The sequence below is a fragment of the Ornithorhynchus anatinus genome, chromosome 6, assembly GCF_004115215.2.
Source record: "Ornithorhynchus anatinus isolate Pmale09 chromosome 6, mOrnAna1.pri.v4, whole genome shotgun sequence".
NCBI classification, from domain to species: domain Eukaryota; kingdom Metazoa; phylum Chordata; class Mammalia; order Monotremata; family Ornithorhynchidae; genus Ornithorhynchus; species Ornithorhynchus anatinus.
The window spans coordinates 19893376-19921278 of NC_041733.1; the positions used below are offsets into that span (position 1 = coordinate 19893376).

At 61.9% G+C, this 27903-nt stretch overlaps 1 protein-coding gene across 2 annotated transcripts; it reads right to left on the reverse strand.

Annotated features, from left to right (window-relative positions):
• PLXNB3 (plexin B3) lies at window positions 1-27632 on the reverse strand. Of its 2 annotated transcripts, none has more exons than XM_029067734.2 (36): window positions 27491-27632; window positions 21887-22008; window positions 18494-19594; window positions 17489-17668; window positions 17123-17251; window positions 16934-17034; window positions 16410-16542; window positions 16130-16286; window positions 15758-15866; window positions 15495-15606; window positions 15001-15129; window positions 14763-14873; window positions 14183-14279; window positions 13687-13856; window positions 13265-13416; window positions 12592-12700; window positions 12344-12474; window positions 11795-11971; window positions 11257-11437; window positions 10759-10998; window positions 9947-10108; window positions 9479-9630; window positions 9086-9186; window positions 8381-8598; window positions 7697-7875; window positions 7311-7377; window positions 6091-6406; window positions 5736-5839; window positions 5147-5234; window positions 4342-4508; window positions 3822-3982; window positions 2680-2827; window positions 2045-2109; window positions 1787-1862; window positions 1404-1478; window positions 1-1010 (listed from the first exon to the last, which is right to left on the reverse strand). In XM_029067734.2, exons 2-36 carry the CDS (start codon window positions 21887-21889, stop codon window positions 906-908), a joined length of 5706 nt encoding a protein of 1901 aa, XP_028923567.1. In that variant the 5' UTR covers window positions 21890-22008; window positions 27491-27632; the 3' UTR covers window positions 1-905. The 2 variants fall into 2 exon arrangements, with proteins under 2 accessions (XP_028923567.1, XP_028923565.1); XM_029067732.2 differs by having other exon boundaries at window positions 14183-14318.
• Between the last annotated feature and the right edge of the window lie 271 nt (window positions 27633-27903).

The following is a 27903-nucleotide window of genomic DNA, read 5'->3' on the forward strand; positions in this document are numbered from 1 at the left end:
TTGTGATTATCTTTTATTTCCAAATGTAATTCTCCATCCAGTAAATAAATACACCCGAGAGCAACATCCTTTATACACACAGTGAACTGTATAAGTTAGGGGAAAAAAACATCGCCTTACTGAGCTGGGTGGGGAGGGGAGAGCAAAAGGTCTGTTTTCTACACAGTAAGGCAAAATGGTTTCTCCCCACCTTCAGTGAGTACCCTACAGGCTCGGGGAGAGGAAGAGAGGAGAAGGGTGGTAGTCCAGGTCCTGACCGTGGGAAAACCTGGGGGCCCCACAGAGCCTGCTCTGAATAGTGTGTCCCCCAAACCCCTTCTCCTTGGGGGCCTATGGGTCAAATCAGCCACCATCTCCGCCCCCCATCCCAGTGGAAATAAATACAATGGGAGCCCCCTGCCCATGAATACCCAGAAACGCCCTCCTCCCCGCTCTGCTGGCAACCGTGCAGTCCTCCCCCGACTCTTGGGGGCGGTCCCGTCCTGGCCCAGCCTCTCACCCCTGGAGGCCTCCATCCGGGGTTGGGGAGCAGGACACAGAACAGGTGGGTTGCCTCTGGGAGATAACCACGTTCAGTAGAAAAATTGATTAAAGGGCTTGGGGATCCCACCCCGCCACCCACAGCAGTACATAAGGCACTGGCCTGGTTGGCCCCGGCTGGCCCTGCTCCGAGGAAGGGGCTGGAAGGGTAATCCTCCATGTCCCCTCCCCTTAGTTTGGTCCAAACCCGTCCCTTCCCTCTGCCCTACCCCACCTTTGTCGTCCCCTCCCTGGGGCCAGAGCCCAGGACTCTCTCCCCGAGGGATCGGGTACCCCTTGCCAGCAGCCCAGGCCGCAGCAGACAGAGCGGGGGCAGGCTGGGCCGGGTTGGGTGGGACAGGGAGCGGTGGCAGGCGGGGTCCCCCTCACAAGTCGGTGACTTTGTTCTCCACCAGGGCAGCGATCTGCTGCAGACGGTACGCCAGCTGCATCTTCTGCACCACATGGTCTTCCTCCAGGGCTTCGATGACCTGCGGGGCCCAGCACACCACCTGAGCTTCCCTGCTCAACTTCCCGGCCAAGCTTCCCTGGACAGACTTCCCTGCTCAAGGTTTCCAGCCTGAGCTTCCCTCCTCTGCTTCTCTGGCTGAGCTTGCACACTCTCTTCCCTCCACCCCCACCAGTCTCATAGCCTGGAAGGGTGGCAATCGGGGAAGGGGTCAGGGCCACCAGAGAACCTCCTGTACCTTCGTTCCATAACTCAGTAGGACCCCAGGCGTGGGGGCTGAGGGGGGAGGCGGAGCAGGAGGTCTCGGGGGCTTGGGGCTAGTGGGGATAGGGAAGGAGAGGGAGGAGGCGCCCCCCACCCCTATCCCACTGGATAGGACGGCAGCCGCCCGACCTTTCCCGGTGGGCCCTAGTACCTGGTCGTAATACTTGTTGATGTAGTTGTACAGCTCCTGCAGGGCCACTACGCAGTTCAGGTCAGAAGCATAATGCTGGGGAAGCCAACCAGGAGTAGGATTCGTGTCAGGAAGTGGGCAGCGAGTCTGGGTTGGGGAGTGGATCCTCCCCATCACCCCCACCCCCGGCCGGGGTCTCTCCCCCAGGTGAGGGGGAGGGTCCCCCGGCTGCCCCGAGGACGGTCTCTTCGCCCAGCCCGACTCAAACCCCTCACCACAAAGACCCCGCTCTGAGCCAACCTGGGTCCCACCAGGCCATCTCTTTCCTATGCCAGTCACCTGACCCCTTCAGAGTATCTGGGTACCGCCCGCAGACCCCTGGGCCCCTCCCACCCTGAGCTCACTCCAGACAGCTCCGCCAGGGTCGAGTTCATCTCCTGGTAGCTAGCGGGCGTGTTTTCCCGAATGTCAGAATAATACCTGCAGGGGCGGGGGGGAGAGAGGTCATTTCCAGGTCTGGACTCGGCCTGTTTACTCTCCTCAACTCCAAAAGGCCAGAGACCAGGGACCCAATAGGGGCCCACCCTCTCTGCTGTCCAGCAGCCAGTCCCACCTCCCCTCCCTCCCTGGCTCGGACAGCCTCCCCAGGCTCCAGCTCTTACTTCTCCACCATCCGCTTGTAGAGAGGAATCTCCCGGGCATACAGCAGCTTGTTCACTGGAGAGTCCTGCAGTGAGCAGTGGGTGCAGAGGGCAGGGTGAGGCCCCACCTGAGCTTTCTGCCACCAAAATGGTCTATCCCACATGCACCCCCGGCTCACGTCTCACATGGTCGTGCTCCGGCCTAGGCTGGATCTGGTCCAGAGACCTCGGTCAGACTGAAGTGGACCATTTTAGGGGAATTGGAAACGGTCTTTGTGGCCGCGCCCGTGTAATACATTATGCTCCTGGGAAGTCCCCACATTCCCACCGGGACCGTACATCTGAGAAGCAAACAGGAACCACTGCACACCGTGGCGTGCGAGTGTGCCGATTCCCACCCCTTCCAAGGAACTAGCAGGGACCAGTCAGGAGCGACCGAAAGAAGAATGAGCGTCAGGCCAGATACGGGCCCCACCCCTGTCGATTCAGGTCAGGGAGGACCGAACCAAAGCGGGGTTTCACCCACTGGCCGGGCCTCTGCCTTCCCCTGTACCATTCCACAGGTCTCCCTGCTCAGTGCACCAACTGCCTGGTCTCGGGCGTACCACATCCCCTCCCACCCCCGTTGGCTTCTGGCCCCAGGCCCGAGTCCTCACCCGCCCCACTTTGTGCTCAGAGATGGTACAGGAGTCAATGAAGGTCTGTGCGATGACGGCCAAGATGGCATCCACGTTGTCAGACATCCGCACGTCGAAGATGAACTGGGGGTTCTTCAGGGTGTTCACCCAGAAGCGCAGCAGCAGGCTGGGGACAGAGTACGGGGGCCGCTAGGTGGGAGGATGGGACCCCTGCTTCCTCCCTGCACCCCAGCCTCAGCGTGGAGAGGAATTAGGCTGAAAGTGGAAACCGACTCATGGGGGGGCGGAGGGGGGAAACGGGGCAGGGCTCAGGCCGAGGGGACGGGGCCGGGGCCATGGGAGTGGCTGAAGGAGCGACTGTTCTGCCGCCTCCCGTCCCACGGCCCGATCGCAGAGTGGGAGCAGCGGTTGAGGCAGGAGCGGTAGGGGTGCTGGTTTCCCCCCTCGCCCTGCCGGACCGCAGGAGTAGAGAGCGCTGTCGGAGGTCCACGAGCGGCCCAGCACCCTGCAGCGGAGCCAGGTCCAGTCCCTGGCACCCAGAACCATGTCCTTGGGGGCTACCCAGCTCCCAGCCCCTGTCATGGAGCCCTTGGGCCAGGCAGCCCTGCTCGGTGGCAAGAAGACAAAAGCTTCCTCTTTGAGAGAATTCAGACAGTAGCGGGCAATCCCACATTTGTCTTATTGGGACCCTGCCCCGGGCCGGCCCGCCTAGTCCCAGTCCTGAGAGAAAGCACTGGCAGCGCCGGGGAGGGAGATAAAGGGGCTGGAAAACCCACTTCTAGGCCGCCCGGGTGTCTGATTTTCAGGGGTTAGAATGAGGAGCACAGATTCATCCATAATAGTCTATTCCATGCCCTGCTCTCATCTCAGACCAATGGGCCATCCCACACGGTGGAGCTCTGCCTAGGCTGGGTCTGACCCACAGATCACAGCCAATCCGGGACTGGGTGTTTCGGGGATGCGATGGCCCCAGGACTGGCAGGACAACTGAAGGAGAGGACGGAGAGAGGGGAGGGTAGAGAGAGAGGAGCAACTGAGGGCAAAGAGATCTCAGGTGAAGGGGATGGGGAGGGCATCAGCCCTTTCTCTCCTGGGACAATTTGGATCTGTTTGGCTCCCGAGCCCGGCAGAAGCAGCCGGACTCTCCGACCGTGGGGCACCTGTTGGTTTTCCAGATGTGGAGCGTCTCCTCGTCCTCGATGCCGTGCTTCTCCGCCAGCTCATCCAGGAAGTCAAACAGGTACTTGATAGCAATGGGCACTGGGCGGTTTACGCTCAGGATGGCTTGGAAAGTGTCATCCACAAACTTCTGCAGTGTGCCCTGGATGCCGGGAACAGGGAAGTGGTCATCGGGGTGAGACAGAAGCGGAGAGAGGGAGAGGGAGAGGACTCCGAAGGTGCCAAGGTTGGGAGGGACTGTGGTCGGGGCTGGACGGACAATCCGGGCCACACTGATTCGTGGGAAAGTGGGGCTCATTACCGGCACTGGGGAGACCGACAGATAGGCCCCCATTCTTACCTCCCTCCCACCCAGAGCTGGGTCCCTGGTCTGCACTTCTCGACAGTGATGGTCCTGTTGACTACCCCCCCTCACATAACCCCTCACCCCGCTCCACTTTTATGGAGAACAGGCAGATCTCAGGGATGGCCCCCGTCTGGGCCCCGCCCCTCCCCTCCCACCTTCATGGATAGCAGGCGGGTGAGGTAGATCTCCGGGATGGCCTTGGCTCGCTCCCGCTCCCGCAGGCTGCTGCGCCGCTGCTTGGGCACTTCAGGCTCTTCCGTGGACTTCACCAGGTGCCAGAGCTGAATGCCTCCCTCCTCGCCATCCTCCAGCATCGGGGTATCTGTGGGCACAGTTCCCGGGCCTCAAACCCAGGCTCTCCTCCCCCGACCACCCAGGCCAACCCCTGCTGGGAAGGGCCTGGTTCCCCCTAGAGGAAATGCCCTGGACTCTGGTTCGGCAGGAAAACGGAAACGAAGCAGGGGACCCACAACACGCACCCCCATCTTCAGAATAGATTCTCCTTCTTTAGACTGTAAGCTTATTGTGGGCAGGGAATGTGTCTACCAACTCTTTTTTACTGTTCCCTCCCAAGCTCTTAGTACAGCACCCTGCACACAATAAACACTCAGTGAACACCATGATGATTATGGCCTGCTTCCTCTCAGAGCTTGGCTGTGGCAATCCGAGCCCAGAGCCTGGAAGTGCCACAGCCCGGAGCTCCCATTCTTATTTCCCCCTTTAGTTCCCCCCAGGAGGCAGGGTGTGCTCCCCAAAAGTTACTTCACTGCATTGGTGGTGGAGAGGGGAATGAAAAGAATTTACTGCACGGCCCTAGTCCGCACTCTCCCCTCCAGCTCGCACAGACTTTCAGTTGATACAGCCAAAGCCACAAGGTTGCTTATCTTGGGGCAGACCAAAATGCATCTGCGCAGTTGGGGGAGAGCAGAGACATTCACCCAGACCCAGTCTATTATATACCTTCCCCAGAGAGGAAGCTCTGGCTTTTGCCCTGTGAGACATCGTTGTGCAGCCGGGGAATGAGCCCCACCGTCGCTCCGTCCGGGACCTGAGTTGGGAGGGGGAAGACGGTTAACACCAACACCCCGAGGAGGGGCAGAAGAGTTTTTGGATGGCCTGCAGGATGCCTCAGCTCTTCTCACTGGGATGCCCACCTCCCAAGTCCCCATGAAGGTAGGTGAGTCGAGGTCCTCAGAGAAGAGGAAAGCCCTAGCTGTGGCACCGGTTCCTAGTCCAATCCAGTTTTCTTTACCCTCTTACCCCATGCTCTCTTCCCAGAATCCTCCAGGAGCCGGCTTCTCCCCGGCCACTCGATCCAACCTCGGGCCTGAATGCCAGGCAAGGCAGAGCACCCTGGCAATCCTCCAACTCCCACTGCCCAGCGCTTTTCCCCAGTACCCGACACTGCCGATCCTGCATCGGGTTCAGAGGCCAACCTGACCAATTGGCTTCCCTGCTTCCGCTCCCTTTCCCAGCTCAAATCCAGTCTCTTCCCTTGCCCCAGGTCAGCCCTGTCCCGGCCACCGCTCTCCCCTCGCACTCTGGCTACCTTGTAGTGCTGCAGGGTGTTGAGCCGCTTCCACTGGTTGTGGGTCACGGACGTCAGGTCTTCGTCTGATAGCGTCAGGTGACCGGCCAACCCCGAGCGCCATTCTGTGGCAGGAAAGGGAAGGTGAAGGGAAGGGTCTAAGGACCCCCGCCAGCCTGGAGGATATTGAGGAGGTGAGTGAGGGGTGGGGCTGAGGGTCTCGGGAGAGAGGGTGGCGTTGCTGCCTCTGGAGGCCTCTGGGAGGCCAGAAGGGGAGGAGGAAAAGGAGGGCAGGGAGGAGAGACGGTTAGAGGAGGGGGAGATCTGGGAAGAGAAAGGAAGGGATGGAATGGGAGGGACCAGAAGTGGGACTCACCCAGGTCCAGGGAGTTCACAGGGGGCCTCTGGGAAAAGGGAGTGCCTTTGTAGATCTGGTCTAGCACCTTCTCCTTGACCTGGGTAATGGTGTCCGTGTTCAGGACGCGGACAGGCACCCGCTGGGCCTCCCGGCTGTTCCCAGAGTCCTTGACCAGAACGGTCAGGGTCAAAGGGGAGAACTCGATGTCTTCGCGCAGCAGCCGACTGTCGTTCAGGGTCCTCTTGGCCTTTCCTGTCACCGCGTCTACGGGGCCCTTATCCACCTGGTATTTAATAGCCCGGAACAGCATGTACAAGGGCTCCCCAGCCACTTCCTGATGAGGGAGTGTAGGCCAAATTGGATTGTGGAAAGAAAAGATTACAAAGTCCACCCCCAAGGCTAACTTCCACTCTTAAAACTGCCCTCCGCAACCATACACTTCTTCCTCACCATACTCACACACAAACACACACATCCTGCACTTACATAAACACCCACTCTCTCACACAACCCAGTTCCCTCAGTCAATGGTACGTATGAAACAGCATGGCCTAGTAGAAAGAGCATGGGCCTGGAAGTCAGAGGACATGGGTTCTAATCCTGCATCTGCCACATGTGTGCTTGGCACATAGTAAATGCTTAACAAATACCACAATTATTATTATTACTGTTACAGAGCACTGACTGGGTGCTGAACGCTGTACTAAGCATTCACACATTCTCCAAGGAATTTCAGGAACAATTCAGTACCATTGCAAGAGGCATGGGGTGATGTTGGAATGTGTGAGATTTCCGGAAAGGCTTACAGGAATGGGTGAGGGTCTGTTGGGGGTGAAGAGTGGTCAGGCAATGGGATGGCAGTTACAAAGGGTTTCAGGCAATGGGACTGTGGAGCCAGGAGATGTTCACCTATGGCTAATGGGTGAAGAGACACAGGGTGGGATAATAATAATAATAATGACGGTATTTGTTAAGCGCTTACTATGTGCCAAGCACAGTTCTGCGCTAGGGTAGATACAAGGTAATCAGGTTGTCCCACGTGGGGCTCACAGTCTTAATCCCCATTTTACAGATGAGGGAACTGAGGCACAGAGAAGTTAAGTGACTTGCCCCAAGTCACATAGCTGACAAGAGGCGGAGCCCGGATAGAACCCATGCCCTTTCACTCCCAAGCCCATGCTCTTTCCACTGAAATCACCTGCGCCAGCCCCCAGAAGCAGGGGCCGTCTGGGCCTTACCCGCAGGAAGGAGTAGAGGGAGATGGACATCCAATTGGTCAGCAGCTTTTCCGCCACAGTCTCGGTCCTAGGGGGGTACAGGATGGGATAAGGTCCTGGGGTTCTCAGTCAGGACATCTCCTTGGGAATGGAGTGGGCAAAAAAGCCAAGGCCTCATTTCCCTCCCTGCACCCCATTGGCCTGCCTGACTGGGGAAGCAGATGGGCCGGGTGTCCAGGGACTGGCAAATGGGTGAAGCCGAAGAAGGCGTAGGGTCTGCTCCCTTCAACCCTCGGGCTCTCCGCTCTTCTGGCCTCCCTCACCCACCTTTTCTGCCCGCAGCTCCCGAGCTCAGCCCCCGCACTTCCCGCCCGATGTCCGGGCCCTTTCTCCTCCCCACCGCGTACCTTCGCAGCATCAACTTGGGATTCTTGGAGACATACTGAGAGGTCAGATCCCCCAGCAAGGTCTTCATGATGTCTGTCAGATACTCTAGCTTCCCGTGGAGAGCCAGGGAGAGCAGGGACGCCACGTGGCACCGGTCCCGCTGTGAGAACGTCGGCTGCTTCTCCAGCGTGTGGATCAGCTGGAGCGAGACGCACGAGCCGGGGCCCTCGTTTGACACCCTTGGCCCAGAGGCTCCCCACATCCTCTCCTCCCCTGATGGCCAAGGCACCCCTGAACCTGGAGAATGTGGTTCAGCCCTTGCCTGGCTTAGCCCCCAGATTCCTGCCTTTACCCCTGGGTGTCTGGGGAGTCTGCTGGGGGAGAGGGTGTGGGAGGTCTCCTTGGGCACTGAGGCTCTGAACCAGCCTCCCTCAGCCCCCTCCTTGACACTCCACTTCCCCTCATCACTCGTCACATAGGGCAGGGGAGACTATCACACCACCCAAACTAGTACCTGGCCACTCACATAACTACCATCAGTCACATCCCTACACCCTCATCCATGTACACTCAACTGCACCCCAGCTCACACCCCGACTCCAGTGTGAATGAGCGCACAAACACGCACATACACTGATGCAGCTTATCCCCCGGGGTCCTCTTGCCTACCCCCTGCCCCGGGGCATTCTCCACAGCCCCCTGACCTTGATGAGGAAGGGCTTGTGGTTGAGCAGATTGGAGAGCTGGGTGAGACCCTGCTCCACGGTGGGCCGGCGCCCCTCGGGCACGTCCAGGCTGCCGCGCAGGGGGGATCCCGTGTGACCGGGAAAGAAGGCACGTTCAGTGAAGGTCTTGTAGTCCAGGAAGGGGATCCCGGTGCCCTCCAAGTCGCTGCTGAGGTCCGTCATCTCCATCATCAGGTCTGCCGGGGGTAGGTCGGGTGGGGACAGAGGTGGCTCTCGGTGAGGATTGCTCCAGGAATCCCCCGTCTGTCTTCACTCTCCCAATGGGGATCTCCTCCTCCTCCTCCTCTCCCCTAGCCTCTCTCCAATCCCTTCTGAGGGCACTCTTCTCTTCAGCCTTCTATCCCCTCATCACCCAACTTCCTACCTCTCCAGGTGAGAGAGTCATCTGTCAGCCACTTGTCAAATCTCCTCAGCCTCCCCCCAGAGGATACCCCCATACTGCTACTATCCTCAACAGTGCTTCCCAAGTGCCTACTCTGTCCTCAGCTCTTGGGAAAGAACAGTAGAAGACACAGAGCCCCTGCTCTCGAAAATCCTCTCCCCAGAAGTGCTCAGAACTCTGACCGTGGGCCACGTGACCCTCCATCCGCCCCTCAAGGACAGTCCCAGGGTACCTCCTTCGATTCGAAGCAGCAGGAAGCTCGGCAGGAAGTCCCCACCCACCTGTGAACTCCCTGCGGCACTGGTCCCCCACACTGGTCTCCAGGTTCTCCAGCTGCACCAGAACTTTCTTGTAGTCTCGCATGGCCTGCTTGCTCTTCCGTCTTCAAATGAACACGTGGCGGGTGGTGGGGAGAAACACAGAGAGCTCGCACACGTGCCTAGGTCGGGTCCCGGCAGGAAAGCGGGGTAGAGGTGGACAGAAGGGGCAGCTGGTCTAACACTGACCCAGGATGGGGAGAAGGAACTCTGCGGGGCGAACCGAAGGAAGTCGGGGCAGCACCCAGTGGGCCAGCTGGCAGGGAGGTACCAAAGGGGAGAACGGAGCAGGGAGCCGGGAGGGTGGCGGACCTTCTGAGGAGATGGGATCTGGGCGGTGGGGCAGGGAAGGAGCACCTGTACATGAGGATGACCAGGAGGACGATGGAGACCAGCACGGCTGCCCCAACCCCCAGCCCCATCTGGGCCTCGGCGGGGAAGGGGGACAGGGCGGCCTCTGTGTCGTACTGCACCCGGCCCAGGTCCAGCCGCAGGTTTCCCATCTGCACCTGGAGACGGGGACGACTTAGGGGTGGTGCTCAGCACAGCCTCTCTGGCCCCACCCTTCCCAGCTTCTCCTCCCCGCAGCCCACGGGGCTCGGGCTCGTCTCAACACGTTGCCTTGGCAACCAGGTGGCACCAGGTACCAACCTCGGTTCCCGGGGGAGGGGGCGAGAGCCCTGCCATCTGCCCAGAGGCCCCCCAGGGCTCCCTGGGAGAGTTCCCAAGGGTGTCCCCCTGGCAGCCTGGCGGTATCCGCTCCTGGCAGCTGCTACCTCTGCTCCCCACCCCCAGCTCCCACCCCCACACCGCCCCGAGGCTTACGATGAACTCGGGCAGCCGGGAGGAGCTGTTGAGGGGCTGAGGGGGCTGGAGAGGAGGTTCGCAGTACAAGTGGGTGGAGGTCAAGGTCTTCACCGTGCACACGCCATCCCCGATCTGGACCCTCACTTCTTCCTTGCTGATCCCCACGTTCAGGCCTTTGCCCTGGGTAAGAAGAGGGAACCGGAACAAACGATCATCCCCTTAAGAACCACCGTGGTGTCGGTTAAGCGCTAACTATGGTCCAAGCACTGAGCTGTGCACTGGAGTGCATTCGATACAGTCAAATCAGTTTCTGTCCCACATGAGGATCGCGGTCTACGGATTAGGAAACCGAGGCACAGAGAAGTCAAGCCACTTGCCCCAAATCGCCCAGCATCAGGTGGTGGTGCAGGGATTCGAACCTAGGTGTTCTGACTCCCGGTCCTGTGCCCGGTCCGCTAAGGCCCCAACCACACAGCACTTACGTGCATATCTTTAAATTATATATTATAAATTATATATTTATATTAATGTCTGTCTCTCCCTCTACTCTGTAAACTCAATGTGGGCAGGGAATGAGGCCACTAATTCTGTGATATTCTCCCAAACGCTTAGTATATTGCTCTGCACATACTAAGCATTCAGTAAGTACTATTGATTCATTGATTGACCGATAAACCACGTTGCTTTTCAAATGAGAGTGAGACCTCCCCATCCCATCCCCACAACTCCCTTCCACCCAACTCGGTACCCTTCCACTAAGCCCTGCCCCTCCCGACACCGGTTGGCCCCAGCCCCTGCCAAGTCCCGGCCCTCTCCCTCAGGTCAGCCACCTCCACATCCAGCACATTGCCCGGCTTGAGGTGGTAAGGCCGGGCGGCGCCGTCACGGTTCAGCCTCTGGAGCCGGGGGTTGTCTGCATAGCGAAACTCCTCCCCGCTCACGTCGCTGAAGTTGACCCTCAGGTTGTCCAGGACGAAGAATGCCCTGACCAAGCGTGCTCTTTCACTGGGCACCGCGGGGCTGGGGCAGACCAACAGCTGTGACGAGTTGATGGCACACGGCTCTGAGCACTGCGGGGAGCCAGGAGGGTTGGGGGCTGAGGGGGCCGGAGCCCGGGGAGATGAGGGCCGGGGGCCTGAGGACAAGGTGGGGCAGGAGACCCAGCTATAATTGACCTCACTCGAATCTAGCCCACCTCCAGAACACCTCCCGCCACCGATTCCTCCCCCGTCCTTCCTCCCCCTTGGCTGAAGCCGGGGAGGGCAGGGGGCGGGGCCGGAAGAAGAGGGGTGCCGACCACCCCTAGGCCAGGGTTAGGGAGATCTCACCTCCAGCAGGCCGCTCTCCAGCTTGCTGCAGGGCCGCGTTGGGGCCGAGGTCTGCTCTTCCGCCTCCCCGCAGCTTCTGCGTCTCCGCTGGCTGTCCCCGCCTTCCTCCAGCCACACTGAGAACCGGGGCTGCTCCACCATGTCCAGAAGTGTCCCGTTCACCTTGATCAACCGGCCCCCTCTGATCCCAGGGAGGACTATCAGCCACAGAGACCCACTCTCCTTCTCCCCACGCTCACTTCCCGAGAACTGCCTGCCCTCCACGTCCACTGCCCCATCCCGGCCCAGGGCCTGGTCGGGGGAAGACTGCTCAGCTCTCCACTGCTCCACGTCTTTCTTACATTCTCCCCTGCCCCTGCCCGGTTCCCCACCCCACCTATTTTCTTCTCTATGCTCTTCTCCCGGTTCCCTCACTGCCCCACTCCTGTTCCCATCCATTGGGCCAGACCCCCAACAGGCCCTCTTAGGTCAGTATCCACCAGTTCCCAAACTGCATGAGAAAGCTCCCCCTCTTTCTGCCCGCCCGCTGGATTCTCACCCGAGGAAGCTGACGAAGGGCTCTGCCTTCAACAGCTTCGGGTTCTCGAAGTAGTGGAAAAGGTCAGTGGTCAGCAGCCTCTCGGCCAGGCCGAACAGCACCCTCACAGACTGTTCAGCCACAGTGGGGCTGGGGCTGGTGAGGCAGATGATGGTCTCGGGGCAAATGGGCTCCTGTCTGAGGGGGAGCAAGGGGGCCTGGGTTGGTCTTGGGAGTGGAGATGGATACATTTTTTTTAATGGTATTTGTTACGTGCTTACTATGTGCCCCGCACTGCTCTAAGCACTGGGGTGCTTACAGTCCTATTCTCTATTTTACAGATGAGGTCACTGAGGCCGAGAGAAGTGAAGTGACCTGCCCAAGGTCACACAGCAGACAAGTGGCAGAGCCGGGATTAGAATTCAGGTCCTTCCGACTCCCGGGTCCGGGCTTTAACCACTAGGGAATACTGCTTCCCCACCCCTGGCTCCAGCCCTCCTGCCGTCCCTCTTCCCCTGGAGCGGGTGGGTCCCCAAGAGGGCGCCCGGCCCCTGCTGCAGGGGCACTCACATATGGCAGGGCAGGTCTCCCACAAAGGCTGAGATGTTGCTGCCCGTCTGCAGGAACTGGCCATGGATGGTAAGCCGTGTGCCACCTGCCTGGAGGCCCCTCCAGGGGCTCAGGCTCTGCAGGACGGGGTCCTGGATGGGACACAGTTTGGAGGCTGCTGACCGAGGGGCGGCCCTGGACACTGGCCCTCAGAGGCAAGGCCCCCTCCTGCTGACCTGGGTAGCTGGAGAGAAGCAGGGCGCACTGACCTGGTAGGTGAAGTTTTGGGCGGAGATGCCTGGGGAGGGGTGACCATCGACGGCAACCTCCACGGGGCCAGTAGTGCCCTTGGCTGCGGGGGGCACGAAGCACACGATCCTGCCCAAGAAGGGAGGGATGGGAGTATAAGCAGAGGTGTCCAGGGCCCTCACCACTGCCCCCAGGCCAGCAACCACCCAGCGAAGGAGGCAAAGAGGCAGGAGACATGGAGGCAGAGAGACAGCATGCAGGAATTTGGGGAAGGACAGGGAACGGGTTAAGAAGAGAGAGACAGGGAGCCGAGGGACCGGCCATGCAAGCTCCTCGGGAGAGCAGAGCCTCTCTCTCCCAGCTGCAGAGCCTGCTGAGAAGCCCCGCGTCATTGGTGGCCCATCCTGCTGTCCAAATCCCCCTCCCTTTTCAGAATCTTTCTGCTCCCCAGCTCTCAGTGGTCTGTCTCCACATCTTTCTCTTCCCCATCTTGTTCCTTCTCATCACTTCCTGTCCTTTTTTCTCCTGGTTCTGTTCTTTCCTCCCCATCTCTCTCTCTCTTTCTCTCTCCACCTCCTCACTTCCATGGCTTGCCAATGAACCCCTCCCTCCTCGGAGTCTTGGCAAACCAGCGGGCCATCGGTCTCACCCCCTGCCCGGGCCCCGCCCGGCCCTGGGTCCAGGCTTCCTCACCGGGTTGAGATGAGGTACTGGTCGGGGTCGGGGTGGCAGGGCTGGCCAGCCACAGTCACCTTGGCTGCCACTTCCTCGAAACGCCGGCCCAGATTGGTGCCCACAATGGTGAGGGGCGTACCGCCCTCCGGGGGGCCCGTCAGGGGCTCAATCTGTAGGCAAAGAGGAAGGAGAGCTCATACAGAGGTGGGCTGGAAGTGGAGGGGAGCTGGGGGCTTCCCAGCCCCAGGGTCCCTCCCCCTCCATCTCTACCCGGAGCCCCCCAAGATTTCTTCCTCTTCCTTCTCTTCATCCCCTCCTGCAGGGCAGGAGTCGGGGCCCGGGACCTGCCCTCAACAGGCATCCTTCGGGGTGCCCAGTGTCCTTCCGACCAGTCCGCTGACCCCGCAGCGGGTCTCACTGCGTTTCCAGGGCATGCTCACCAAGCGGATGATGGGGGTGGGGCAGAGGGACTCTATAGCATCTGGGTGGCACAGGGACCTATAGAGGCAGCTGGGAGTCCCTAGCCCACACCAAACGCAGTCGTAGTTCTTGTTAGCTGCCTGGCAGTGGCTGCAGTCCTCATGGCCCACTGTGCAGTCGTACAGGGTCACTGGGGAGACAGGGTGGAACAGAGCAGGAGTGATGGGCACAGGAGGCAGTCCAGAGGCACGGTCAGGAGCAGAAAGCATGGCGAGGAGGTCAGGGGAGCATAGGAAGGGGGCAGAGGCATAGGGAGAAGCCCAGAGGTAAGGTAGTGGCCTTTGCATCCATGGGTCCAGCCCTCTACCAAGCTGGCCGGCTGGCTGGGTGACAAGGGTCCCCCCTCAGAAAGTGGGAAGCCCAAGTCCAGGCTCCCTGGCCCTAGCGGGTCTCCTTGGCCCCAGAGGCGAAAGCCCAGAGAAGACCCCTCGCCCCGTGGAGGGAGCACCCACTCACCGTGGAGGTCGCCGGTGTCATCGATCCGCTGAGCGTCTGCACCCCGGGTGACGTATATGGGCACCTGCAGCTCCTTCTGCGGGAGCGAGAAGCCGAACTGCAGAGGGAGGGAGGGATGGAGGGACAAACGAATGGACTGACGGATGGAAGGGGGACGGGGAGAAGGAAGGGGAGGCAGGTTGGAGCAGGGGAGATGTTTGTGGGAGGAGAGGAGGAGATTTAGAACTTACAATAGTTCCAGTGGAATTTGTTAAGCACTTACTAAGTGTCAAGCACCGTTCTAAGCGCTGGGGAGATACAAGTTAATTAGGTTGGACTCAGTCCCTGTCCCAGAGGGGGCTCACAGTCTATCCCCATTTTACAGATGAGGTAACTGAGGCTCAGAGAAGTGAAGTGACTTGCCCAAGGCCATACAGCAGACAAGTAGCAGAGCTGGGATTAGAACCCAGGTCCTTTTGACTTCCAGGCCCGTGCTCTATCCACTAGGTCACACTGCTTCTCAAGAACTCGTGGCGGGGCAATCCGGGAAGGGGCAAGAGAGTGGTGTGAAGGAGACGGGGGCCGGCGGGCAGACTCCCACCTCCTGAGCCTGACACCGGATCCGCTGGGCATCTCCTTCTCCCTCCAGAGTGGCCTCCAACCTCAGCTCTTCCCCGAGCACCTTGATCCAGCAGTGATAGAGCTCCTGTCCCTGCGGCATCGACACCGTGGTTCCAATACCGCCCTCCTCCACTCTCCTCTCAGGCAAGGGGGTGGGCTCCAAGCTTGGCGCCCGATCCCCCCGTCTGCCTGCCCGTCTGCCCTCCCGCCTCTCTCACCTGGTAGTTCTGGAGGTTCCGGGCCCTCAGCGTGAGCTGCGCCAGCCAGTCGACCGCCACCAGCGAGGAGCCCTCCAAGCCCTCTATGCGGGGGCAGGCTCCGGGGCCTCGGTTCTGCAGTCCTGTCTCCTGAAGAGAGCAGAGGTTGGGGGAAGGAGAGAGGGTCAAGACTTGAGCTCTTCCCACACCCAACAGGCGACCCTCCCTGGGGCCCAGAAGCCATCCATCCCCCTTCCCCCCGCCTCGACCCCACCTCTCTTTCTCCTGGCATCTGGGGCCAAGTGATATTACATGCCAGTTTCCAACAAGGGGAGTGTGCCAGCCCTGTCTGGCTCCAGTCTCCCTTATGTTTTGGGGTGAGAGACCAGAAATTCTCCTTCTGCCCCTGCCTGCCCACCCCCCCTCCCGGCGCGACCCGCCGTGGCCTCAGTCCTGAGCTGGGGGAGGGAGAGTTAGGATCCAGCTAGGGCCCATCCCTTCCCGGGCACACTCACATCCTGGTTGTAGATGGTCCTCTCCCCGTCCGGACACCCCTCACCAGACACGCAACGGGAAGTCCTGAGGCACCAGTGGCACTGCCAAGGACTGCTGACACACTGGCTACAACTGAGCACCGTAGAGAGACGGGGTGGTCGGGAGGAGGGCGTCACCCCTAGCCTCCCTGGATGGGTCAGGAAAGACCACACCCAGATGGCAGGGGCCGAGTCTCGGCTCCCCCCACCCCATCCCCCAGCCCCCGGGCCTGCCCCAGACTCACGGGGAGGCCACGGCCAACTCTGGGATAGCAGCGCAGTCATAGAAAGTGAAGTTGGTGGCAGCCACAACCACATCGTTGAACATCACGGTCAGGGCCACTGTCACGTGGTCTGGAGGAGTGCGGGAGCAAGAGAGGAGATCGGGGAGGGAGAACAGAGCAGGGGAGGGGAGCACAGGACGGGGGAAGAGGTGCACAGGAGCACGGAGGGGAGCACAGGAGCAGGGGTACGGGCCAGTCACCAGTCTTCAGCGCCTTGCGGGCTCGTCCCCCGACTTAGTGGTCCATGCCACCTCTCTGCACCCACCAACCGACCTCTGCCCCCACATCCATTTTCCAGAACCAGGTGGGCAAGGCCCCCACATCTCCTCGAACCTTTTCCTGGCTCGTTGGCTGGCATTTGGTCACCGGAGGGAGAAGAGCAGGACACCTCGGGGCCTTTGACAATCGCCAGGCTTTCGTGGTCCCCAAATGTGCAGTGGAAATACTCCTCGGGGTCCAGAGAGGGGAGACGTGGCACCACCAGGGTCACCTGGGCCCCGAGGAGAGAGAAAGAACTGATGAAGCTACGGTCACGGCCCCCTTTAGCCGTGGAGATTGGGCCAGTCGGTCCCCAGGGCCCGGCCTGGCCAGGACCCCCACGATCCCGGCTCACTTGGGTCTCCTTCTCGCGGGTGCAGTTGGTGGGCGTCACCCTGAGGACCGCCGGGCAGTGGCTCTCCGATCCGTAGCTCCAAAGCCACTTCTCCGGCTGCTCAGAGTACTCACACTCTGACTTCCGCGTGCACCTGCCCCGGGTGGGAAGTGGAAACGGAGGTCAGGGGGCACAGATGCCCCGTGGGGGACCCGGGAGTTCCAGATCTCCTCCCAGTCCCCCAGTCAGCCGATCGCCTGTATTCCTCCAGCAGAGCCGGCAGCTCGGTCCCCTGCCCAATCCCAGCACAGTCGGACCCATGGAAGGGGGAAACGTAAACAAGCTGTGAGTTGGGGTAGGTCCTGTAGAAACCAGCCCCTTCTCTTCCCTCTGTCTTTCAATGTCCCTGAGCTCCCTGCCACCCTTTCTGCGGGCAGGGAGGCCAGCTGGGCTGAAAGAGGCGAGAGTGGCAAGGACCCCTTCTGGTCCTCTTCACTGATGGGGCAGCCCCCCGCAACCCCCTCCGCCCCTCACTGGGCTCTTACCTGCCCTCCAGGACACACCAGCCACAGAAGGGGTCACGGGCCTGGAGGCAGGCGTCACAGTCTCGGAACGCCGGGCAGTCCGAAATGGGTACCTTGTCTACCTGTGGGGGCAGGGGCAGACCTGGATCGCTCGGATCGGGGGCTCTCCATTTTCCTCTGCCCCCCTGGAATTTCCTCCCCTAGCCTCACCTGATCGGTGGTCATGACGTAGACATGACTCCCATTGACATCCACAAGCAGGTCGGGGTTGACGGGAGAGCCTGGTGGCCCCACGGGGACCGAGCTGTACACCTGCCCTTCCGAGCCATTCAGGAACACCTGGGGTGGTGGGGGATAGGTGGGCATCGGAGGGTATTCCCGACCCTGGGGCGGGGAGGGCCACGAAGAAGGGGATGGCCCATGGTGGCCAAGGGCAAGGGAGGCGGTGGGTGGCACCAGCCGATTGGGCAGACAGCTCCTAGCCCCCGGGCTTCACGGCCCCGGCCCGTACCCCTGCCAGCTCCAGGCTGGGCTGGATCCCTCTCCCGCCCGGCACCCGGGCACCCGGGCACTAACCTTGTGTAACTGGCCCTGGGCATCCCCGAGGAGGACGACGACATGTCCGGCCTCAGCCACGGCGGCCACGGCGGTGAGGTGAGGGATGTTCATCAGCAGTGGTTCCGCCTTCAGGGGCTGGCGGCTGACGATGGGGCTGGGGGTGTGTTCCTCCCCACACGGGTATGAGTCGGGTGAGTCCTGGTGTGGAGAGGAGAGAAGAGGGCGGGGACCTGCCGGTCAGCTCCAGGGAGTTCTGGACAGCTGCCCTGTCCCTCCAGCAGTCAGGGCCTTGGGCCCAGCTCCCATTTGCCTGGTCCTGTCAATGCTCTCTGCACCCCACCTCTGTTCAGCCATCCACCTGCTCCCCACCCCCCACTCCCCTCCAGTGGGCATGAAAAACAGCGTGGCTCAGTGGAAAGAGCACGGGCTTTGGAGTCAGAGTTCATGGGTTCAAATCCCGGCTCGGCCACTTGTCTGCTGTGTGACTTTGGGCAAGTCACTTAACTTCTCTGTGCCTCAGTTGCCTCATCTGTAAAATGGGGATTAAGACTGTGAGCCCCACGTGGGACAACCTGATTCCCCTGTGTCTACCCCAGCGCTTAGAACAGTGCTCGGCACATAGTAAGCGCTTAACAAATACCAACATTATTATTATTATTATTATTATTATTATTATTATTATTAAAAATCTGGTCTGAGCCCCTCCCCTGCCCCTGCCTGCTCCCCCGCCACCCGCTGTCCCCGCTCCTTATTCAAATCCAGCTCCGTCCAGCTTCCTTCCTCTCCTACTGGATAGGTGCCGTCCACTCCCTTAATTCTTTCTCCTTCTTCTCACCCATGCTCGCCTCCTTCTTCCTTCTCTTCCCTCTGGCCCCCCGAGTCCCACCCCCACACAAGGAGCCAGCTCTTCCCTCCCAGCCTCTCCAGCCTCCACCATCCCAAGGAGGAGACCCAAGGTGGCCGGGGAGACCTCCTCGCCCCACCGCAACCCCCCACCCCCCGGAGGCCCGGGGGAGGCCTCACCATGGGCAGGATGGAACAGTAGGACATGACGCCATACTCAATGGCCGCTCTCTCGCTGCCATCGGGCCCCCGGCCCTTGGTCGTGTAGCAGAACCTCCGGGCCTCCTGCATGCGGGCATCCACCTCGTCCAGGCTGAAGGCGCACAGGGCGGTGTCGGCCGGCGGGGCCGCGGAGGGGGCCAGGCCGGCGGCGAATGCCACCAGCAGCGTGGCGGTGCCTTCAGGGGTCAGCTGGGCCAGATGCGCGGCCTGGGCCAGGTCGTAGCGGTGGGCGCCGTCCCGTTGGCACTCCAGGGGCACCTCGACGTAGGAGTAGAGGTTGGTATCGTTGAGGCAGATGCGGGAGATGTAGGTGCGGTACTCCAAATGCTGTGCCTTGGACCCACGTCGGAAGAACAGGAAGTAGACGTACTTGCCTCTGACAAAGATGCCCACGAAGCTGTTGTTGTAGTCGGAGAAGTCGCCCACCACCAGGCGGCCCAGGCCCTCGTAAGAGAAGGCGTTGGGCTCCTCCAGCTGGCGGATGGTGATGGGGGGGATGCCGCCCGACAGCTTGGCCGTCAGCCCCCGCCCCACGAAGAGGAGCTCACGGCCCTGGGACTGCCCCACCAGCCCCACCGTGGACACCCTGGCGTCATTGGCCGCCACGAACTGGTAGTCCCCGGGGTCCTCGCTCCGGTAGAGCACGTGGCTCACGTTTGCCAGGCTGCGCTTCTCACAGGTGCCCTGGCACACCTGGCCGCAGACGATCAGCTCGCCCTTGCGCTCCCTCACCAGCAGCAGCTTGTTGCTGTTGTCGGTGAGGCTGGCTTGTGGGCAGTCTGCTTGGTCTTTGAAGGGTAGGCACTCGGGGCTGTCCATCACGGGGCCCGTCGGGACCTCTTCCTCCAGCTCCAGGTCAGGCCGCAGCTGGTAGAGGCGGTTGACCGCGCCCACGTATAGGGTGCCCGTCTGCCTGTCCTGAACCAGGTGGTTGAAGGAGGTGCTGGGGTCGCTGAAGCGGCGAGCACGGCCCAGCCCTGGCCGGACGGGGAGCAGGAAGAGGAGCGGGAGCAGGAGCAGCGGGCAGCGGAGGTGGGACCGGGCAAGCATGGCGAGGCTCTACCAGGGGAAGAGGGAGGCCCGGTCACGGTGGGTTCCCCCCGCCCTGGGGCCCGGCTGTCCTGGTCAGCAAAACAGACAGAAGGCACCAGGCTCCAGCTATCTGCAACCATTCCGGGCCATGAGGGCAGGAGCTGAGGGCCCGGACCCCAGAGGGATTCGCCTGGAGTCAGAGACCCCCGCCAGGGTCACTGGGTTGCATGGCCACTTCGCCCCAGGCGCGGTGCTGGGAATGGAAAGCACGGTAGAGGGTTTGCCCTCTTTGCTCTCCCCACAAACACCGGGGCAGGAACTTCCAGGGGTGCAGCCATGTGGGGCTCTTGGCCCAGCAGCGGGGAGGCGATTTAGCCACTAGCCCGACCAGGCATCTAATCTGCCTCCTGCTTGGGAGGTCTGGGATCAGGGGGAGAGGGCAGGGGGAGGGCTGGGCAAAACTGTGGACTTTTTGCCCAGCAGCAGGACCCTACCGAGCACCATTCAGCCTCCTGTCTCCAGGCCCTATGGAAAGCAGGGATCCCAGCTGACTCACATCCTCCCTCTCTCCCCTCGGCCACATTCCCAAAGGTGCCACCCTCAGGGAAGGGACCCATAAAGGGTACTCACGGGGGCTGCTCAGCTCATCTGTTCTTCTGGCCGTCCACGCGGCCCTCCCCTGCAACACCGGCCCCTGGCCCCTCCCAGCCCCAGTGCCAAGGTCCCTCTGATGTCTGGGAACAATGTAGCGGAGGCGAAGCTGGAGCCGGGACTGGGGCACGTGGCTGGGCAGCGTAAAAGGAGGAGGGGAGCTTGGCTGGTCTCCTGGGGTTGGTGGGGAGTCTGTGTGTGTGTGTGTGTGTGTGTTTCCGCGCGTGTGCGATCCTCTCTCACCCCCTGCCCCGTTGGCCATTAGCAGCTTGGAAACACTGGAGCCAGATGGGGCCCCCGCCCTCAGCCCCGCCCCCCCACCCCGCCCCAACTCCCACTGGTGAGGAACCAAGCGGCAACAGCGCACGACAAGCGGAGGAGACAGAAACAAACACACACGGCCAAAGGCAGAGGGAGACGGTGAAAGAGAAGTACGGGAGTCAGCACAAACCAGAGACAAGCACAGGTAGATAGGCACACACAGACCGGGCACTGTCATGTGGGCACACGTGCCAAGACCCACACCCACATCTGCAGAGGGACAGGCAGAGACAAAGAAAGGGACCAGAGTAGACGGTGATATGGTCCCACACTCAGAGACACAAGGGAAAATGCAGAAATATCTGGAAGCACCCAATTGCACATAGAACAGTGCTTGGCACATAGTAAGTGCTTAACAAATACCAGTATTATTATTGCTATTATGTGTGTTTCTCTTATACTGGGGCAGGTTGAGAGCTGAGTGAGGTAGGGGGTCCAGGAAGGCGGTGACTAAGATGAAAGGGAATCTTGGACATTCCAGCCCAAACACCTACCTGGTCCAGCCTGATGACCCCTGACCCCTGTCCCTTTTCCCAGGCCCAAGACCCTGCCTGGCCTCATTGCCCACCTTCCCCAACGGATGCCCGGACTAGCATATCTCCCGGGGACGGGGGACGGGAAGAGCGAGGGGAGGGGTGGGAGCAGAACTGGGGACCCAGAGCCCCTCACCAGAGTCAACCCAGGCCGGAGGGGCCCCCAGTATCCAGCAGGTGAGAAGTTGGGGGGCGGGAGATGCTCTTTCAGCCACTCCAACTGTGGACTGGCAGTAGGGTGCCTGGCCCGGGCCCATGTGCGGGGAAGGAGGCAGCGAGAGGAAGGTGTGGCTGTGAGCGAGGGGACTGTGGTGGGGGAATAGCTGGTGGGATCAGGAGCCTGCTCCCCCACCCCCTCCCCCATGAACCTCCAAGACTTTCCCCTGCAACCCTGAGCTCCTCCCTCTGGTAGTTGGAGCCCAGGTACCCAGATGATGGGATCTGGCTGTGGGTGGATCCATCAGGAAACAAAGCCAGACATGCCGGGTGGCCCAGTGAGGAGCGATGGCACTGGGCAGAGTCTGGCCTCGTGCCCTTTCCTCCACCCACAGCACCACCAGCTCCCTGGCCCTGGCCCACGTTCTCAGTCCTGCTGACCAGGGGCCGGGCCCGCTGGGGATCTTCTCCCCCACAACTCAGCTGCAGTTCCCCAGATCCATGGTGGCACCCAGAGAGAAGCTTGGTGAGGCCCCTGACACACGGGGAGGCGATGCCCACCTCTCCCCCGGCCCCTCTCTGGCCCAGAAGATGGGCAGCTTTGGGGCACACTGAAGGCAGCAATGGCCACTGTGGAGTTGGAGTTTTTGGCACTTACCATGCAGGTGGGCCCAGTTGGCGGCAGGTTTCCAGGGCCGGAGGTGGGATGGGGGTGTCTGATCTGCTCAGCTGCCCCTGGGCACCCCAGGCTGGCACGCCGGGGCAGTAGTGGACATCATCCTGAGGACAGAGTGAAGAGTGGCTTCGTCTCTGTGTGGCAAGTTGGGCTGGGGGTGGGGGAGCCGGGTCCCGTTTCGGGGGGGAGGGGGCCGCGCCAGCTGGCAGCCTCGTCAATAGCGGTTGAGCCGGACGCCCCTCCCCCCACCCCATCAATGTCCCCTCTGTTCCCCTGCGTGCCAACGGGGACCTGACCCCCTCCCCTCCAACTCACAGGGCCCTATTATCCCTCCCAGCAAGACCCCAGCCCCTCCCCCGGGGGCTCCAACTCCATCAAAGGCCCCAGAGCCCCTCACCTCAGCTCCCCGGAACTGCCAAGGGACATGGGAGGTGCCTATTGGGTGGGGGGGTGGGGTTCAGGCTCCTCGGGCTACAGAGAGGTGAGACTCTTGGCCACAGAGGACCTCCGAGCACTCTGGGAATCTGCAGTTGCCATGGAAATGCCCCCGGTTGTCACTGGGGGGTGGCAAGGGGGCTGGGGTCGGGGTTGGGGGGAGGATTGAAAGGGGAAAATCCAATTCTCCTCACTCAATCATCATTGCCCTGACATTATCCCCTCTTCAAATGCCCATTCGTGTCTCCCCGTCCTCCCGCCCTCCCCAGCAGCCCTTGCCAAGGGACATCGGGACAGGGGAGGCGTCAAGGGGTCCAGAGGCCGGAGACAGTCCTGCCCGGAACTTAGCAGCCCAGTTCAGCCCAGCCCCTGCCCAAGCTGGCACTCCACCTGCTCCCTTCTCTCTGCCTCATGGGCCTGGGCAGACAGGCACCGAGCCAGGCCGGTCCAGAGCCAACAGGCATCCAACCGGGACGGTCAGGAGGAGGCCAGAGCAGCAGGGAGCCCCAGCCAGGCGGGCTCCCGCCCTGGGCACAGCCCCTCCCGTGGGCACAGAGTCGAACGGCACCACACCGGAGACGGGCTTCTCCTCTCACCCCAGGTCCAACGCTTCACTCTGGCCAGAAGGAAGAAGATAGACCGCCCCCACTCCCTGGCACCCAGGCCACCCCGAACCTCTCTCTCCCGCCCCCCGGCCTCCCTGCCTCCCTGCCCCCGCTGCCGAAGCAGCCCAGTGCCAGTGCAGGGGCTCAATGCCCGCCTTTGTCCCGGGTGTAGGGGGCGGGGGCCGGGGACAGAGCGGCCCTGATAAAAGGGAACAATGACGACTTCCCCCCCCCCAACCCCAGCGCCAGGCCTGCCGTCTCTAGAGATGAGTCACCCAGGAACCACCGGCTGGAGGGGGGGACTTTAACCCCGCAGGCACTACATAGGGCCCCACCCCTCCACAGGAAGGGGTCTTGGGGGCAGCCCCTCCCCTCTCCAAGAACCCCCAGGTCCACTCCTCCTTTGCTGTCCCAGAATCCAGAGGTCCGCTGCCTGCCTCCCACCGACGCCCCGACTCCCGAGAGGAATAGCTGAGCAGGGAGCACCGGAGGAAGTGGGGATGAGGAAGAGTCCCTTAGCCCCTCATCTTTCTCCCCCATGCTCCCAAGGGAGATCGGGGCCTAGGGATCGGTTGGGGAAGATCACAACAGGAGACTGGGTGGGCTGACAGCCCCGGGCAGACGCCCTCTCACCCTGTCCCTGCTCCTATTCCCCCATGGCCCACAGCTCCCTCTCCCCCACGAGGCACGGAGAGCAGGGGGTCTCCTGGAGATCTTATTATCCTCAGCTGCCGCCAGGTTGCCCGCCCACTGAGGGAACCCCTCCGGGCCAGGCCAAGCTCCAGGGACGGGCATGAGAGCAGACCAGTTGGAGGAGGCGAGGGAGGCTGGGCCCAGGACCCAGGCAGGGAGCCCCAGTGCCCTGCCCCTCGAGGCGGGGGCAGTGCCGAAGACAGGGGCCTGGCGAGGGGAAAGCGGCATCCTAGAGCAAGGTAACCCCACAGGCAACGGGGAGACAGGCACGCCCGGACCCGCCCCACCTGGGCCAGTCCTACCCACACCCGACTCCAACCGCAGGAAGGGAGGGGCCCCAGTTGGGCTAGGAGCAGCAGGGATGGAAAATCCTGACTGGCGGGATGAAGGCAGCCGTCGGGCCGTGATCCCCCCGGCCCTCCGGATCCCCGGTTCCCCAGCAAACCTGGCCTCCCCACCCCGTCTGCGCGGCTGGAGGAAGGAGCCGTGAGATTGTCTCAGGGGTCCCTCTCCTCTATTTAATCCCTTACTGGCTGGTTCTGCTTCTCCACAGCTGGGCACAGGCCGGGCCCCTTCTCCTCCCCTGCCCGCTTGCCACCCCCTCACCCCCACTCCTGGCCCTGCAGGGAACGGAGGAACAGGGATACGAAGACGTTCATTCCCCTGCTCTTCCCAGACGCTCCCCTCTGCCTCCTCTGGTCCTAGGCCTGGCCCTGCCCCACCTCTGCTTTGCCCAACCTGGGGCTCAGAGGTGACTCCCTGGAGTGCTGGGGACAACTGAGCCCCTACCAATCCTTCTTCTCTGGACTCCAGGACCTGGGGGTTGGAGGCAGGGGGAGGTGCCCAGGAACCCAGCAGAGGGGCCCATCCGGCTGGGCCTGAGAACCAGACTTGCCCCGGCCATGGCAGCACCAACCAGTGGAAGTGGATGTGGGTGGGGTAGGGGGGGCAGGGGCTGGAGTCCAGAGGGAGGACAGGTCCTGGGGCTGTCCCTAGGCTCCAGCTCGCCTGTTCTGGACTGGGGAAACTAAGGCCAGTGGCGCCCACGGGGCCATTCGCTTGGTCCCATCAGAGAGGCCAGAATGCTCAGGTGGAGGCTGGAAAGGCTGGTTCAGCAGCTTTGGGGGGTTGGGGGGAGGGAGGGATAAGCAGGATCTTGGGGCCGCCCTCCTTCCCGCCCCCAGGCCGGAGGCAACGCCCACTCCACCACTGAGGGTACTCGGGGCCGTTGGCGGTGGAGAGGAAGCTGCCTGGCAGAGCAGGGCAAACAAAGCTCAGGATTGGCGTGGGGAAACTGGAGGGAGGGGGACAGTAGGCTGGGCCAGGGGTATGTCCCCCTTGAAGGGTGCTTGCTTCAGGGGTCTCAGGCACAGGTCCCCACTCCCATCGTTGCTCCCCCTGGCCCTTTCCCAGGAGAAGGAGGCAGGGGAAGAACCCACGGGGGCTGCCGGAGAAAGCCGGGCTGGGGGGACCTAGTGGGCAGTGCTGCAAGGGGCAGCTCCCACCCTCCTCCCAGGGTGAAACAAGTTGGGCGGGTCCCAACCAGGCACCCCGAACTCAGGCAGTCAGACGGCGATCAGGCCAACAGGCCGCAGCCCTAGGTCTGTCCTGGACCTGGAGTGTGGGGGAATGAGTTGTGGCAGGGAGAGGAAGACCAGAAAGGTGGGGGCTGGTCTCAGAAGGGCAGCAAGGGGGTGGGGGAAGGGCAATGGGGCCCGGATGGAGTACAGATCCCCCAGCCTCAGCCTTCTCCCCCAGAGCCAGCCTGGCTTCTGGGGGGCCTCCGTTCTCAGACAGGACCTTGGAGCCGGGCGCCTGGTCCCTGTGATTGAAGCCTGGGGGCTGGTTGGCAGAGCTGATGTCCACACGTGGGCTACTGAGGCCCTGAGGGACTCAAGGGTCCAGGTCCTGTTCTCCCAGAGACCACCCTCAGGGTGTCCCCCGGGTCCCCCCTCCCACACATACATTCTCTTTCTCTTTCTCTTCCCGCTCCCACTCCCCCACCTCCCTCACCCTTCTCAGGGTGGCATGTGGAGAGTTTCCAGTACTCTGCTAGTCTCAACTACGGGAGGGAGAGTCAAGCAGAGGTATAGCCATTCCTTGCCTGGGCAGTGGCTAGTGAATGGAAGGGAATCTGCTACAAGTCAAAACTCACTTGTGCTGGGCAGCAGCGGCTTGGGAGAGAGTCGAGGGAGGAGAGTCAAGTTTACTGTGCGGAAGGAGGCAATGGTAAACCGTATTTTCACCGAGAAAACTCTACGGATATGCTACCAGAACTATTGCAGATGGAGGTGGAGAGATTTGTCCATGGCGTCGCTACGGGTCAGAGACGACTCGGCGGCATAAGACAAACGACAAACCCAAGACTCTTCCCCCTCCCGCTCTGGCCTCCTCCTTCCCATCCCTAGCCTGAGCACTCGCTCTGCGGGGCATTCCCTCTCTTGTCCTCCCTGGGGGGCTCCGAGGCTAGCTCTGGCCATGATGCAGGGCAAAAGGGGTTGCCTGGCCCATCGCTGCCCAGAGAGTGGGGAGAGGGAAGAATGCCAGGGCAGGGCAGGGCAGAGGCAGCTCCGGTCTGCAAGGGGAACTTCTCTCGGAGAGAGGGGCGGGAGGGGATGAGGACAGAGTCCTTTGCATCGGAGCAGCAGGGGGTCAGTGGGTGGGTGGAGGCCAGGTGTCCTCCTCCCCCTTGCCAACCTCTCCAAGCTTCAGGGCAGGGCAGTCAGCCCTCCTCAGCCCCCGCCCTCTGCACAACAAAAGATCAAAAGATCAAAAGCCAGGTAAGTGGGAGGGGACTGGAGCAGAGAAAGGAGAGTGTGGCCGCGAAGCGTTGGTTGGGGAGCCACTGTGGGGTCAGAAAGGTGAGCTGTTCCCACCCAGCGAGCCCCGGAGACCCCTCGAGCAACAAGCCCCCTTCCCGTCCTCCCAGTTCCCACCCTCCTTTTCTCTTCGGTCAGGAGGGCCCTCAACCCCTCTGGAGAAGCTCATTTCTCGCCTGGCCCCACGGAGGGATTGCCGAGGCTGCTGTCCAGGGTGGGATCCTGGGGGTGGGGGCCGGGGACTTCTCCCCGCCGACCTTCTCTCTCCCCAACCCTTCTTTTCCCACCCGCTCCAGGCTCCAGGCCGGAGACGAGGAAGTTAGTTCTCTCTGCCCATCCCAAGCCTTCTTGCCCCAATCTCCGCCTCACTGGGGGTCTCCTCGGCCGCCCGGGGTCAGGCATGCCGGCCTGCAACTCTCCACCTCCAGACCCCTGCTCCGGAGCACAAAGCGGGGAGGGGGCGTGTGCCCCCACTTTCCGCCCCCAGCTCTTGGGGAGGGGGTCGTTGGGGGGCTGCTAGATGAGCTGGCGAGCGACACCCCGTTCCCCTCGCCCTGCCCCCCTCCCCGCCCCTCCAGACTTGGCTTCATCTGCCGGCCGTTTCCTAAGCCGCTTTCCCTGGAATCTGGTTGGGGGGGGGCGGAGGGAAGGGCCGGGGGGCCGGGATGGAGGTTCGGAAGGGGAAGGGGGCGGGAGGCCAACCTTTCCCACCTCTAATCCGCCGCCCACCCTTACCCTGTCTTCGTCAGTTTGGGCAGGGGAGCGACGGCCCCTCCCCTCCTCGAAGCCAAGGGTCGCCTCGGGGCCCACCTGCTGCCCCGGGAGGCTGGCACCCGGGAAGGGAAAAGGGAGTGTGTGTGTGTGTGTGTGTGTGTATGGGGGGTGGTCCTCACCTACAGACCCCCCTCCCGGGGTGGGGGGAAGGGGCGGCCAGGTCAACCCGCCCCTAGGCCGGCTCTGGACTGGGAAAACGGAGTCCGGAGTCCCCATCCCGAGCCGGCTCCGGGGTGGAGCCGGAGCGGGCGAGTGCCTACCTGCAAGGCTGGCTGTCGGCTGGGTCCGGGCCGAGTCGGCCCGCGGGTGGGGGCCCTGGGACGGCCTCGGAGGCGTTCCTTGGGGGAGCCGAGTCCTCAGCGTGTCGCACTCCGTGCCCGACCTTCCCCAGAATGCAATGGGTGCCCAAACCAACTCTTCCCTTCCACTGCCAGTTCCAACCCCCTTCCCTCCCTCCTCCTCCTCCTCCTCTTCCTCCTCCTCCTTCTCCCTTCCCGGCCGGGGGTTGGGGGGGGGAACCCCATTCCCAAGTAGGCTGCTGCCCCCTGCCGGTCGCGCGGGGGAACCGCAGCTCCCGGGGCGCCAGGAGGCCGCCTTTCATCCAATCGTATTTATTGAGCGCCTACTATGTGCGGAGCACTGTACTAAGCGCTTGGAATGGACAATTCGGCAA

Bases quoted from the DNA above. Each gene is read 5' to 3' on its own strand.
- PLXNB3 (XM_029067732.2), bottom strand. The intron at 16,287-16,409 runs GTGAGCCGGGAT...CTCGGGGCCCAG, and splicing joins CCCGCGAGAAGGAGACCCAA to GTGACCCTGGTGGTGCCACG. The intron at 10,109-10,758 runs GTGGCTGACCTG...CTTCTTACCCAG, and splicing joins GCAATGTGCTGGATGTGGAG to GGCAAAGGCCTGAACGTGGG.